General features: G+C 53.5%; 1 protein-coding gene and 1 long non-coding RNA gene across 2 annotated transcripts in view; one reads left to right on the top strand and one right to left on the bottom strand.

The window, feature by feature from the left end:
- FAM78B (family with sequence similarity 78 member B) overlaps nt 1-14,734 on the bottom strand; it is a 76,078-nt gene extending 61,344 nt beyond the window's left edge. Inside the window, exon 1 of the mRNA XM_025420927.3 lies at nt 14,420-14,734. Within this exon, the coding sequence (XP_025276712.1) occupies nt 14,420-14,682 (263 nt within the window). The 5' untranslated portion in view covers nt 14,683-14,734. The remainder of the gene's footprint in view (nt 1-14,419) is intronic.
- LOC112643091 (uncharacterized) lies at nt 3,924-12,566 on the top strand. The gene is made up of 3 exons (XR_003125612.3): nt 3,924-8,307; nt 8,962-9,171; nt 9,291-12,566. It is a non-coding gene; the product is annotated as an uncharacterized LOC112643091 (long non-coding RNA).
- Nucleotides 14,735-14,942: the final 208 nt, after the last annotated feature.

The raw sequence follows: 14,942 nt of genomic DNA, 5'->3' as shown, positions 1-14,942 counted from the left end.
CCACCTGCCAGAAGCCAAATGCCAGTACAAAATGAGCCTCAGGGGTCAGGCCCAGGGAAAGAGAAGAGCGGAGAAACCTGCTGTAACTCCTTCTGAGTTCCTGATGCTACCGAGGGATGCTGAGGATGGCTGTGCTCAGGGAGGGCCTCGAGGCTTCTTAAGAATGCAGCTTCCTCTCCAGCAGAACATTCTGGCTTGTCAAAGCAGACCTTGGGGCCCTGAAGTGTGTACCGATGGGGACCAACGCCGTAGTCATTGAACAGAATCACAGAATCTCTATGATGCCACAGAGACACTGAGTCACTGAGACAGCAGTAAGCCTGTGTCCAGTGCATGGCAGGGGTCTTGCCAGACTCCCTCAACCCAAGATCCTCGCTGTGCCTTGGTTCCTCTCTCCACTCCCCAATGGTGAGGTGCTAAGAAGCCTCAGCTCTTTTTACCAAAGGGTAAAATATCTTGCTTTGAAAGATATTCCTTCAGACCAGAAAAAGTAGCCTCTGAAAGCTTATTTTTTTCTTGCCTTACTTTTGCCTGTAGTTATGGAACAAAAGAACCTAGGACGGAAGTCATAATGTAATTAAATAAATATCTTGAAAAACCCTCCATTACAAATCTCTCATGGAATCCATGGTTGAGCTTGCAAAACAGATTCCCCAGAGGTCCAAAATGAAGATGAAGCAAAACCAAAGAAGTGAGCTGGCTCAGCCTTGAAATATCTAAAGCAAATTTGAGCGCCCTGCAGGAAGAGAGTCATGAACGCACCAGCACGGAGAGAAATTTCAACACATCTTCTCAGTAACTAATAGATCGAGCAGATACAACTTGGCAAGAACGCGGAACATTTGCACAACACAACTAACAAGTTTGATCTTAGGGAAATAAATAGTGACTATTCAGAAGCTGGATGGAGTGACCCCAGAACTAAGATTCTGAGCTTGTATGGAAGTTGGTTCTTGCCAAGGAGCCAAGTGTCAGGGTGATCCATCTCAGTTCCATCCCGGGTCATGCGTGTATCAAAATGTTGACAAACAGGGAGGGCAGGACAGAAGCTGAACCCTCCAGAATGGAAACGATTGCAGGTAGAGCTGTAACAGCTCAAGAGTTTGATGCTACCCTGTAAACAGGTCTGTGCTCTTGAACTCTAGATATACTTAGCCCTTGACCTGTCCCAGCGAAGACCGCCTCGCCACCTACCCACTTCCTTCTCTCTGGTCGCTCTGCTTCCATTTAAGCGGAGATGTTTCTAACAGAATATTTTTTTTTCAATGTCTTTGCTCTTTTGGAATAGCATGAAAGCATTCCAAAATGCTTTTCCTTTTCTGTGGCAAGTTGTAAATACTAAGGTGAAATTCTAGACTCTAACTCTGATGCCCAGACGTTTCAAGAAGCACCAGATGCTGAGAGCACCTCTTAGAAAAAACCCTCTCAGCCTCCAAGTAAGGATGGGTTTCTCTCTCGGAGTGAAGACCTAAACACACCTGTCTCCTGATCCAGAAGCATACTTCCTCTTCTGGGCTCCGTGGTTGCTTGTCTGGTTGTGGGGGTACCTGGCCTATGACTTCTCCATCCTGAGTCACTGCCACAAACCACAGAAACTGTGGCGCTATGTGAGTAGAGAGGAAACCAGCTGAAGATCCAGGTGTTCACAATCCATCCCCAGAGGGTGCTGTGCCCAAGTGTCTCAGCTTCAAGTTCTGGGCCCGCCATCCCTCAACCATTTGGCTACAGAGAACTGGCTGCTTAATGGAAAAATCTGCACAGATCCGCAGATTCAAGGTTGACAGATACGGTTTCCATGAAAACCTTACCAGGTGGACCGATGCTGCATTACCCCTTCCATTCTAGGCTGAGGACCCAGTGGCATCTGCAGGAGAAAGGGGCCCTTAGCTCCAAATCTGCACAATGGCCCCTTCTAGACAACCCTCAGGTCTGACCCTTTGTCTCGTTATGCAACAGTTCCATCTCTGAAAGTCTTGGGCAGCCCCATGGATGCACCAGATGGTGAGATTCTCTGTGGGCTCCAGGCTCTGGAAAGATGACCTCTGAGAGGTTGTCTGGCCTCACTGGGCAGGAACCTGATTGGCTGTGGCTTCCCTGGGCCCTGTCCACACCCATCAGTTGTCCTCCTTCCCACATCTTAGGGTCTGCTCTTGATACCCAGGCCTTCCTGATGGTCGCCAAGAGGACAGGGCAGTGAACCATCTTCTTAAACTTTTCTCATTCCCCATCCTTCTGCTACAGACTTCTGTGAGTGGCCTGGCCCTGGAGGCTTGACAATCAATCTGTCCCCTCCCTGTCCCACCCACCATGCGATGTCCCCAGTCCTCCGATCTTGCCTGAGTTTCAGTTGCCTTGCCAGACTTCCAAAACTCTACTTTAGTTGCCTCTGTAAGTCACAAACAATTTTCTTTATAAAGATCTTTCCGTGGCTTTTGAAATCCCCACCCCATCCTCCATGAGAGGAAGGCAGCCCAGTGCACGCTCCAAGGGTACGAAGAAGAGGAGGGTGGCTCAGGGCTCCCAGGGCAAAGGACAGCATGGCTCTTTTGGCCAGGACTCCCTCTGCATTTTTCTGCCCTACCTCAGAGAGAGAGAGGGAGACTGACAGGGAGGACCCAGGAAAACAGTGGGGGTAGGGGCAGGCATCTGGGTAAATTCCAGCAGCTTGACAGGGTGGGTGGCCCGAGATAAGCAGAGGACCAGAAACCAGGCAGGGAAATGCGGACATGGACGCAGAGATGGCACAACACGTGGTAGACTTGACAAGGCCACACAGGCCAACAGGACGACGGTGAGGAGCCCAACTAGGCCAGGAGATTTGAAGGCGTCTCTCCCTCAGGTTGGGCCAGAGCTGGGCCCCAGTGCAAGTGCTGAGAGGGAGGACCAGGCTGGAACAGGACCGTATAAGAGGGGGCAGACCACTTGACATTGCTCTGAACTTCCAGAGTCCTCACGACAGGCAGCCTGCAGTGGTGTGGAGAAAGAGCTTTGGAGCCACCAGACCAGCCCAGGTGACAGGCTGCTCGGAGGCACACGCTGCCCCCTCTGCAGTCCTTCCTGCGGACCCCCTCAAATCCCACCAAGGGCAAACTGTATGGGCCTTGCCCGGCTTGCTTCTGTTCCCCCTATCCTTCCCTTCTTCAGAGTAAGCAGACAGCACACGTAGGTCATGATGCCTCAAGTTAACAACGACAACAAAATAATAAAGGGAAAAAAAAGTGGAGAAACCCAACCAAAAGCCACAACAGAAACAGAGTCTCCAGGCTGCTAGGATCTCCCTCTCAGACTTCCCCCATCTGTTCTGCTCCATAGGGGCCTCCCAGCTGAGCCCTGCTGTCAGGGGAGGGCCCCCAGCCCCTCACAATCTGTCACCTTTGACACCACTTGGATCTTGTTTCTTCTGGAGCCGCCAGGGGCCATGTAGCTACCTTGCCTGTGTGTGGGCAGCGGGCCAGGGAGCCCGTGTACGGCATCAGTCCCCGGGTGCGAGGGGGCTGGGAGGTGGGGGGAAGGGATTCTGAGTTGCTGGCATCCAGGCAGAGTCTCAGGTTCCCCACACATCCCTCCTCCCTCAGGCTGCCAAGCCCTCCCATTTCCTGCCATCTGTGATGGGCATCTCTGGGGAGACCCTCTCCTTTCTTGCTTGCTCATCACTGTCTATGGACACCGGGAGGAGGCTGGTCTCTCTGCTCCTGGCAACTGTGTAGACGTCCCCTGGGCTGATGTGAGCTCCTCCCCCAGGCTGCAGAGGGCCGGGCTCTACCTGTACTCTCTGCTGCTTCCTCTCTTGGGCAGGTGGCCATCCCTGCCCAGAAATGGGGGACCCTCTGCGAGGTGGGAATAGGGCGGTGGAGGCAGGGATGAAAAGATGGGCGGTGGTGACCCAATGCCTCCTTCCCAGGCTAGAGGTGCCCGGAGTCAGAAGGACTTGGGTCTGTGGCCTGGTTGTACCACTCACTGGCTGTGTCACGGCCCTTCTTGGGGCTTTGGTGTTGCCGTCTGTAAGATGAGCAGCAAGGAGGGGGGCCCACATTGTACTAACACCCTGAGACTTATGGATGATTCAGCTGCACTTTTCTGGGTGTTTCTCTTTAGTCTAGACTCTGCTATGACTGGTAGCTGGTAGTGGTCACTTGCCAGGTAGCTCCAAGGGTAACAAATGCTAACTCAGGTGCTAGGAGGGTCCCTTGGGTCTGACCCCAAGACCCTGGTCTCATTAACGTCATGTCCTGACCAGCTGAGCAAACCAGCTGAAAGGCGAGGAGGCTGGCTATTTCCAATCTGATTAAACCCTTTGTTCTCCAGGTTTGCTCAGTGAGGACAAAAGCAAGCACTCAGGCAATATCCCGAACACTCCCCTATCCATTCATTGGTGCATTCATTCGCTCACCCCTTCATGAGGTAGCATCATGTCAGAGTCTCTGGAAATCTGGTTTCTAATCCTGAGTATCACTGATTAGCTGGGTAATGACAGGGAAGTTACTCCACCTCTCCAGGGCCTCAGTTTCTTCTCAAATGTGGGGAAAGTAACGGTCCTACTTCACAGATGTGCACATGGTGCAGTTAGCACAAGATGTGTGCTTGACAAACGGCGGCCTCATGGGGAGACAGACGGCAGGCAAATACCTGCTCCTTCCCTAAAGCGCACGTGGGGCCCAGCACCAGACAGGCTCCCAGGCTCCAAAGGCCACGAAGACAGTTTTCTGACACAAATTTCTTTAAAAATGTGAAGGTGATTCATGAAAGTTGGAAACAGAATCTCAATTATTTGCGGGCCTTAAAAAAAAAAATCTGGTCTTGAATGGAGTCCCCCAGCCTCAGGTGTGGAGGATGCCATTGGGATCGGAGGCTCAGCCGGTGGCTCTTAGGGAGGAGAGGAGGGCGGCATCCTGCTCTCTCAGAGCCAGCCTGTCTGCATCCTCTTCCAGCCTCTCGGTCCCCACAGACCCCAGTGCCTGACCCCGGTCCCCTTCCCCGACGTCCAGAGCAAAGCAACATCTCATGGGCCTGGTTTGGCCATTCCCACCTTGCCGAGTCCTGTCGCCCAGAAGCCCTAACCTCCCCAGCCCGCCTGCCCCCCAAGATGCTGCAGGGCCCGCTGACCGAGGATGCGGGTTTATTGCTTCCCATTAGCTGGACCTCTGACAGCCTCTGAGCGCCGCAGCCTGACACAGGCCCAGAGCCAGCTTGGAAAGGTCAGGCCCAGGAGAGGGCACCGGCCAGAGGCTGTCTGAGGCGGGCCTGTCACAGAACCCCCACTGAGGTGGCATCAGACACCACGGACTTATTTATTCCACTTTAATCTGACAGCCTGCACATTTCTCGTTGCTTCTGTTGAATACATTGAGAGGTTCCTATCTGCTCTCTCTTTAGAGGCTGCAAATGCTGGCTGCCCCAGAGGTGCTCAACGGGCACGGCTCTCGTCCGCAGCCCTGTCCAGGGTTGGCTGACTGTGCACTTGGCACGGGGAGGCCAGAGGGCAGGAGCCGCAGGGCCCAGGCGCCGGGCCTGACCCACCCCACGCCTGCTGGGGTCACCTGGTCACCTGGACCACACTCCTTAGCCTCTTCGGGCCTCGGCTTAGCTACCTTAAATGAGAATAACCATTGCCCTAATGATGTTTCATGACTGTCGTCAGGCTAATTATGTGAGGTCTCCTTATAAAGAGACAAAATCACTTTCCACGGAGAGAATAAAGCATATTCATGACAGCAGACATATTAATAATAATTTGGATGCAAATCATTTCAGGTGTTGGTCTGTCTTCCCCGGGCTGCAGAGTCTACGGCTACAGCTCCTTCCTGAGCCAGGACAGCATGGCTTACACACTCTAGCATCGCCCCCAAGTCCTAGGCAACTCACCCGATTGACCCTGTCACCTCAGGAGGGCTCTGGGACAGGGTGGGGGTCTCCACTGAGTACGTGGCTGAGTCGCAGGTGTCCTGTCCAGGAACTGGAAGCACTCGGGGTCCTGGATGCTGCCCACAGAGCCCACAGCTCAGAGGAGGCCTGGGAGGGCGGCTTCTGGGTGGGATGAGGGGTAGCCACTCCCCTCACCCCCTCGAGTATGTGTGCAAAGTAGCCCTGGATCCCTATGTGCAAAAGCCAGACTTTCTCCGCCTCCCCTCCGGGTCCGAGTGGGGCCAGAGAGCAGCAGCAGATTCCTCTGGGACCTATCTTTAGAGTCAGAATGCTTTTCTGCCCAGAAGCCACAGGGCCACAGTCAAGACCTCTCTGTTCCTTGAGGCTCATCGAGAGTCATCCTCTAGTGACAAGAGTCATGCCCCATAGTGATAACCATAGTGATAACAGTAACGTGTGGACAGCACATTTCAATTTGGAGAACTCCATCACAGTCTCTACCCCCCAGTGATGGAGATAGGATAGAATAGATCTCATCGCCCAATGACATGTGTGCAAAGCAGACACTGAACTGTTAAGATACCTGCCAAAGGTCATGTGACTGGTGCTCGAACCCAGGAAGACCTGGGTTCTTCCGACCTGAGCCCCTGCGCTGGGGAGCCAGCGGTGGTATCCTCAGCTGGCACAGTGAGCAGCTGTTTCCATCTGGCTAGCATCCCAGGACCCAGTGAAGGAGAAGGGTCCGCAGGGCTAACACAGTAGCCCGAGGGGGCCTTGGGAAAGGAATAATAGTACTAGAATTCCCAGGAGCCAGAGGGATGTCCGTCCAGTGAGCCAAAGGTCCTCCTGCCACCAGAACTGGGTCTTCCTTCTCTTCCTGGTCATCTGTCCAAACAGCGATTGTCTGAAGAGTCTGAAGGACAAACAGACTCTGAAGTGCAGGAACTGAGGGGCCTGGGTGACTGTCTGCTGGTGACTGTCCTGCTGCCCATCAGGGCTGACATGGGACCCTCGAGGCAGCTCCTGGAGGAGGCAGCAAAGGGCTAAACTTGCAGCCCAGACTGGCTGGCTTGGGGTCCCCGAGAGCTGGGGGCTGCCTTCTCTGCTCCCCCCTCCAAAGACTCGGCTCTCACTGCTCACATCCTCCGCCACCGTCAGCCAGAGCTCTGAAAGATCCACATCCCTAACCTCAGAATGACTGTCTCCATTTCCAAAGGAGTGAGGAAATTCGCAAATCAGAGAAATCACTATAGCTTGGGCCATTTTGGAAAAGACTAGCAAACCACAGAGGGACAACAATATTTTGCGGAGTGATTTTGGAGCACCTTCTTCCTAGGAGTTGGGGCAGTGGGTTAGAAGGAGCAGTGCGTCCATGGTACCCAGAGGCCTGGACTCCTGGTCGGGCTGCTTGCCACCTGAGGCCCCGGACTAGCTACTGAACCCGCTGCCATGGGAGTCCCCCCCTCGCTGCTGAGATTTCCTGGGGGGCCACCGTGGAAAAGCTCTCAGCACACAGACCCTTCATGTCACCATTCCCCCTCTCCTCGCGGCCTTTCAGTAGTACATCTACCAGACTATCTCCTTATCATCCTTCCTGGATGCCAGCAATTCTCCTGCCACTTGGACACACCACCCCCCTCGTTCTAAAACCCATGGCAACAACCCCAGGGTATGTCACTGATGGGGGAGGACCGGTGAGCACAGCAGGCAGCTTGCCCAATACTCTGTGGGGGTTTCTCTGCGGCTGGTGTGTGCACCCCAACCCCTCCCAGGGACCCCAGCACCACGTGGGCCTTGCCTAGCTGTGAGTGTTCACCAGGATGCTCTCCTGCTACTGACTTCATGGTATTTCTCTTCTCATGAGAGTCATTTATAAATAGCGGGCACTTCCTGGGGCCTATTTAGTGTTAACACATCAGAAACGGCAGCACCTCTGTTATCTGTGGCTCAAGTGGCTGGACCAGAAGGGAGCTATGGAATCACCTACCCAGGTGATCCCAACCCCAAGCCTCTCCTCACTGAAGAAGCAGTGATGCCCCAGGCCCTGGCAGCTGTAACCACTAGGTTTCCTAGTGCTGATATGAATGGGGTGCTAGCCGGTCCCCTCTGCAGCTGGCCCAAGCTGCGGAAACCTACAGACAGGCGAGGTACAGGGTCAGAAGACAGTCCCTATGCTGCCACTTGCTATGCAAGTGCCCTCCAGTCCTCTGACCTCCCCGAGCCTCAGTCTCCTCCTCAGGAAGATGGGCACATCAACAGGGACGGAGGAGGGTCAGCCAATATCCAAGTGCTATAGAAATCAAAGGGTAAGGGATATTTGGGATCTTGTGCCCCACACCAGTCTTCAGGTCCCTACCCAATCGCCAGCCCTTCTCCCTTAGCCTGGAACATGAAGCATCTGCAGACCTGGCCCCAAAGACATTCGCCTCTGCTGCGCAGTGGAAGGTAACTGACACCCTGCTGTCCCTGTCCACCCTGTGCATCCAGGTTACACCAGCCATATTTCAGTTTAACCCCCCTCCTAACCCTTTCCCTGATGCCCCTCTGGTTCCCACCCCCTCCAGCACCAGAGTTGTGCTTTATCTCCAGTGAGCTTAATGCTTCTTGATAAGACCTGCTAATCCTCCCTGTTCCACTTCTCTAAGATGGAGAAGATTAGAGGCAAAAGGTTAGGCCAGCTCCCCTTCAAGGGCACTCAGGACTCTCATGAGGGAAGTGGATTCCGTTTCCCATCTGATGCTCTAGATTGGGAGTCCCAGACACTTCTGGTGAAGAGCAGCTCTAGCTCTTTCCAGATCATGAGTCCCCCATGTCAGGGATGTAATGGGAATGGGGGATGGGCATTGATGCAAGTGGCTTGGGGGCTCATCAGATGTCTAAAAGAGGCATCTCTATGACCGATGAGGGCCACACTCAAAGCTCCAGTGAACATGCAGGCAGCATGCAGTGATGAACACGAAGGGAAGTGCTAGCTTTGGGGGAAATGACCCTAAGGGGTGAGGTACTAAAGCACCCACGGTCCTGAGATTCAGGCCAGCAGTCACTGATGCAGGTGAACAACGCTATGACACGGTCTCTATGTTACCTCTCCTTGGGCAGGCCCTGAGTGCCACCTGGTCACAGGTGACGGGAAAGTGAGGCTTCGGTGTTTGCTGGACACTGCTCCTGATGCAGTCACCGCATGGGGGCAGAGCAAGTGATAAGACGGAAGCCTGGTGCTGAGGAGCAGTGGAGCTGCTGGGACAACACAGAACGGAACGACACAAAAGCACAGCAGCATTAAACTGCATGTATGCTGAGCAACAGCAGGTTTGTCTAGAGTTCAAGGGCTTGGTCTGGTTAGCCCAAGGTGTAATAATGAAAAGTTGACTTTGAGGGGCACCTGGGTGATGCAGTTGGTTAAGCATCTGTCTGACTCTTGGTTTTAGGTCATGATCTCACGGTTATGAGGTCGAAATTGAGCCCCAAACTGGGCTCCACGCTCAGCGCCAAGTCTGCTCCGGAATCTCTCTTTCCCTCCCTCCCTGTGTACTCTCTCTCTCTAATAAAAAAACTAAATCTTAAAAAAAGAAAAAAAGCTGATTTTGAAGCGAGACATGATTTGTTGCAGATGACCTCTGATTTGAGGTCTGAAAAAATGGCTCATTAATTTCTTTCGGAATGTTTATGGAGTATCTGCTAGGATAATATCTGTTGGGAGCTAAGCATTATTCATAGAGAATAAAATAGATATAATATCTGCTTTCATGGGGCTTATAGTCTAGTAGAAGGGTCAGGTGTTAAATAAATATGCCATTATGTTCTTATGAACTGTAACAAGTAAAAGAATAGTGTCTCGCTCAAGAGAACAAAAGGACCCTAATTTAAACTGTGAAATTCAGGTGGCCTCTGAGGAGCTAATGGTTTAGACCTGAATAAGAAGCAGGAATGTGCTAGAAAAGACTGGGCAAGAAGAGCATTTCAGATTAAGCGGCACAAGGAAAAGTTCTGAATTGGGATGAAGCTGTTTTGTTTGTTTGTTTTTATGAAATAGAAACTCGCTAACATGGCTTAAGGATAGAAATTCAGAGATTGGGAAGAGGCCTTTCCATTGCCCCTTGATTACAATGGAAGACTCAGTAAAAGAGTTCAACCAAGAAAGTGATGACATTTATGTTTTTAAAATCACTTGGCCGCCGTGTGGGGAAGAGACTGGAGGGAGGGCAAAAATGAAGGTGGGAGGTTTGGCTAGAGATCCTCTGTTGGAGCAGGTGGCAGTTGATGGTGACCTGTCCTGGGAGGGTACGAGTGGATGCAGACTGGTGGACGGATTACAGAGCTGTCTTGGAGATGGGACCAGCAGGGTCTGAGGATGAACTGGACTCATGGGAAAATACCTAGCATGACACACAGATGTTTCAGCCTGAGCTGCTAGGGGGGCTGGAGGTGTTCTTTTTACCAAGATGGGGAAAGAAGGGCGGAGATGCAGATTTGGGGAGGGAGCTGTCATGGCAATCAAGAGTTCCGGTTTGGATATAGGTAAGCTTGAGATGTCTTTGCGACAGCCAAGTGGAAACTGTGCACAGATGCACACACCCCTCTACCGCAGGTGACCGCACATCACACAGAGCCTCTACTGCCACTGGGATGGATAAAATTACCCAGGGAGAGGATCAGATGAGTAACGTCCTGATGAACTGTACTCCGAGGTAAGGCAGAGAAACAGCTAGAAGAATAGCACGAGGCTAAAAGATGGGAGTGATTCAAGATGGAAGAAGCTGTCGGTTCTGTGGAAGACTGCTGAAAGAGTAAGTGTCTCTCAAAAGCATCTGCTGGATTGGTAACATGGAAATCACAAACTGAGCCAGAACAATTCTGGAATGGATAGAAACCAGCGTGGACTGGACTGAACAGGCAACAAAGGTGGGTAAGTAGAGTCAAATCCTCATTACCATTCGCTCTGAAGGAGGAGTAGAGACAGGCAGGAGTGAGCTCTGACTTCCTCAAGTTTCACTCAGGCCAAGGTTGTCCCAGCCCTGGGTTGACCACAATCTCCTTATAGTTCCAGAAGATGATGTACGTGGGCTGGCGTGGAGAGGAGCTTTAGCCATTGCCATTCTACCCCTGACCCCAGCTTCACCTCATTCATCTTGACACATGAACCCCATTCTTTGTTCAAACCTCTCGGGTGGCATGCTGTAGCACTCCGAAGTGTCCCATCACAGAGGTTTACGTCTCTGTTGAAACACCCCCGCATGCCCCAGAGGTATGAATAAAGTATCAAGAGCCTCTCGACACTGTCTGGTTCAGGAGACCTGATCTCAGCCTTCCCTTCTCTTTGTCCTAGTCCTTTCCCAACAGACCCTGGCCCGCTTTCGGACCTCATCTCCCACTGCTCTCCTACTTGAAAGCTCCACAAGGCCTACCTACGCTCTCTTATAACACCTTATATTTTCCTGCCTCCTTATATTTGCTGTTCTTTCCCCTCTGGAACTAGTCCCCCTCGCTGTCTTGCTGAACCTTATCCAATCCTCACATCCAGCTCCAGGCCTTCTGCCTCTAGAAAACCCCACCTTCCTGCCCCTGTTCCTCCTCCTCGCCCCCCTCCCCCCTCCTTCAGTCTCTCCAGCAATCTCTCCTACACCACTTTGGGAGCAATGGCTTGTTCTGCACGTGTCCTTCCTCCCTACACTGAGGAACACTGAAGCTGCCTGCTGGGTCCTTTGCTTTCTTTGCTGGCGCCTGTATCAGAGAGAGGCGCTTGATAAATATTTGTTTATTGATGGGATGACTGAAAGAAACCAGAGGCCCTTCATTCCTGAAAGATGAAGACTTGCATCACGGCTGCATCAGCGGGGTACACCAGGGCCAAAGGAGAAATAAGTAGATGACGTAAGTATTCGCCAGCCTGGGTTCTATGCAATCATATGAAGATGTTCCAGGTCACTTGAGTTCAAGTTCAAATTAAGCTCTGGCCATCATGGTCACCAACTATTTCAAATGCTCCTTCAGAAACCTACTCCTTCTTGGAAATGTTGAAACTTTAAACCACAAAAGCTCATGTTTTCTTTTAAGCTTGTCACTAGAAGTTTATTGCCATTTTAAATTGTGGGTTTCCCCTGGCAGTCCCTTTTAAAATGTTAAAAAGGCAGCTTTCTAACCTATACTAGGGATCATTTCATGCTTCATGTAACAAGAGCATTGCAGCAGGATGAAAATTCAACTTGCAGTGGGTTCCCCCCCCCCCAACTCACAATACTGGCTAAAGTGGATAATAACTAACAGACTGTGATGACTTTTATGCACTATCACATCCCATTAAAAAGTCCGCTCTGGCTAAGTTTTCAGGGCATAAACATTTTTGTGGAAATTGGTTCAATCAAATTTGGGTTCCAAGGTATCCTTAAACATAGAAATTGTTGCAACCATGAAGACAGGTGGACTCTGGACACAGATCTACAATAAAAGCTTCATGATTTCTTGGGCACTATTTTGCTTCTCTGCATCAGTATGAACACCAAGAATCTTAAAATACAGATAGTGGCAGTTTAAAAGCAAACCTCTTTTCCAAGCCCCAAAGGCAAGAATTCAGTCAGAGAGCAAGTGCCCCTCAGATCCAACACCAGTTCATGCCCATTAAAGTTGGTTCCGCTGTGGACACACTCACCCACAGATTTAAGGAAGTTCAACTACTGTGTCTGTTTGATTCTCAGCTTGGCTTTTAACTGAGGTAGAATAAATTTTCTTTTACGGAAAGAAATGATCTATGTATTTGTTTTTGACTTACTGATTCACAAGGGACACGAAGCAACATTGAGGCCTGGCTGTTTCTGCTAGGTCCCTCCCCGCATCCTCTGCAGGGTCCCCACCCTGGCCCACCCAGGCGAGGTGCAAGCGGCCACCAGGGCCAGGGCAGGGAGACAAAAGGGAAGGCTTTTGCCTGGTCTGGGGCTTTCTCCGGACTTCATGGGAAATAATGGGTTTGTAAAAGACAGTTTTGAGAGTCCCATGTGTGCAGATGTAATCATCCTTTGGAGGGTGTGTCTGTTTTTTAAACGGCATGATTCACCCAAAATAACATGTCCCCCATTTCTTACAATCAGCTGTCTTCCAGAAAGATAACACAGCAAACAGTCACATAGGAAGCAACTAGGCTCTCACACATCTTCACTGGGAAAGAGCTTTCTCCTGCACTGAGCTTTTTTTATGCTTGAAGAGGAAAGTTCCAACTCCTTTAGGGGGAAGTGGGGGGGGGGGGACAAGGACAAAACAACCTGTCAAGATTTCGTTTAGCACCTATGACTGACTAGTGTTAACTTACATGCTCACAGAGTGCAATAAAAAGCGTGCAAAACTGCCATTAAAAAGATACTTTGGCCTTTCGAAAGAGAAACTCCCTTGCCCCATATATTCAACGGATGAACCTTGGGAGCTCTAGAGTCTTCCGTTAATAAATGAAATGAGGCCGGATTTCCAGAAATGGGTTTCCTCTATAGGCTGTGGGCTAATTAGGGTGCTCTAGATCAACGCTAACCCAGGGAGAACGCAGCGCCCCCCCCCCCCAAACCTTTTAGCCACTGTAGTCGCCGACTGCTGAGAGTGGGCTTCTGCAAGGAGGGTGGCAGGGAGTTTAAAAAAGAAAAAAAAAAAGTGAGTAACTAAAAAGTCCTGGAAGGGACAGGCTGCGGGCTCCGGGTCGCCGAGATGCCGGGTCTCCCCGCAGCCGCCCAGCCCCGCGCGCACCGAGCGGCGCTGCTGAAAGAAGTTGGAGAGCTCCCAGCTCGCCGCCTGGACTCGCCGGGGGGGCGCGCCGGGGAATCCCTCCCAGCGCCGCAGCTCGTAAAGTTCTGGAGCGAGTGAGGACCCCGGACAGCCAGGAGACCCGTACTTCCCCGGAGCACAAGGAAAACCCCGCGCGGCGCCAGCCCCCAGGCCGCGCGCGCACAAGGTGCCTTCGCGCTCCCCACCGCCGCGCGCTCGGCCAGAGGGCGCCGGGCCAGGGAGCTGCTCCGCCGGGTGCGCGGCTCCGAAAGGAAGCGCCTGCAGGCTCCCCGGCCTGGGGACCCGGACAGAACCAGCAAGTCCCGCCCGGATGCCCGGGGCCGTCTCCCGCGAGCCCTCCCGGGCTTCTCCAAAGGACGCACGGCACCAGCCCGTGCGCCCCCGGCACTCCGCTGCGCTCCTCCCTCCGCAGTCACCCCGCACTCGCCCCCGGCAGCCCCATCAAGCCCAGACGGCGCCCCGAAACCTCGCAGGGCGCTCGCCAGCCGCCCCCACGCCCGTGTCTCGAGCCCTCCCCGCCGCGCTCTCGCCGCCGCGCACCGTCCTCCTCGCGTTCACGGGGAGTCGGGAGCAAACCACGAGAAGATGCCTTCGCGAGGAGCCTCCCTACACCCGCCCTGTCACTGAAACAAAAGCGCAGGGAGGAGGGAAGTGGAAGAGGAGGCGGGAGGAAGGTTTAGAAAGAGGATGGGGCGAGCGCTAGGAAGGAGCCGGGGAGGAGGAGGGTCGCGGTGGGGAGGAGACGCGGGGCCAGGGCCGGGGACCCCGCTCCGGCTCCGCGCCGCCGGTCGCTTACATGCCCAGGTCGCTGTAGGTGTTGAAGAACTCCATCTGGTTGCACGCCTGGATCCAGCCCACCACCCAGGTCTCGTGGCGGGGGATGGGGGGCATGACCACGCGGGCCGAGGCTTTGAAGTAGGGGGTCTTGTAGCGCAGGACGATGGGCGAGGTCTCCTCGATGCGCGTGGGGCACTGGTCGATGGTGGCGCACACATCGTACACCACGATGTTCTCGCGCCGGATCCGCGCCTTGCAGGTGATGCTTTGGATACAGCCCATCCTGCCGCCCGGCGCCGGCGCGGCGCGGCGTGGGGCAGCGCGGGGGCCCGCGCGGGCGGCCGGGGGCGCCCGTCACGCCGCTCCCGGGCCGGCTCAGCTCGCGCCTGGGAGCCGGGCGCCGCCGCCGCCGCCGCCGCCGCCGCCGCCGCCGCCGGGCATCCTCCGGGGAAGCCCCCTCCTCCGGCCGCCGCGCGGGGTCCCCGCCGCCCGCCGCCCGCCCACGCCCGCCCCCTCTCTCGGGCAGGGCGCGCCGAGCGTGC

This window comes from Canis lupus, chromosome 38 (assembly GCF_003254725.2).
Source record: "Canis lupus dingo isolate Sandy chromosome 38, ASM325472v2, whole genome shotgun sequence".
Taxonomy (NCBI): domain Eukaryota; kingdom Metazoa; phylum Chordata; class Mammalia; order Carnivora; family Canidae; genus Canis; species Canis lupus.
This window is presented reverse-complemented; position numbering and strand designations above follow the sequence as displayed.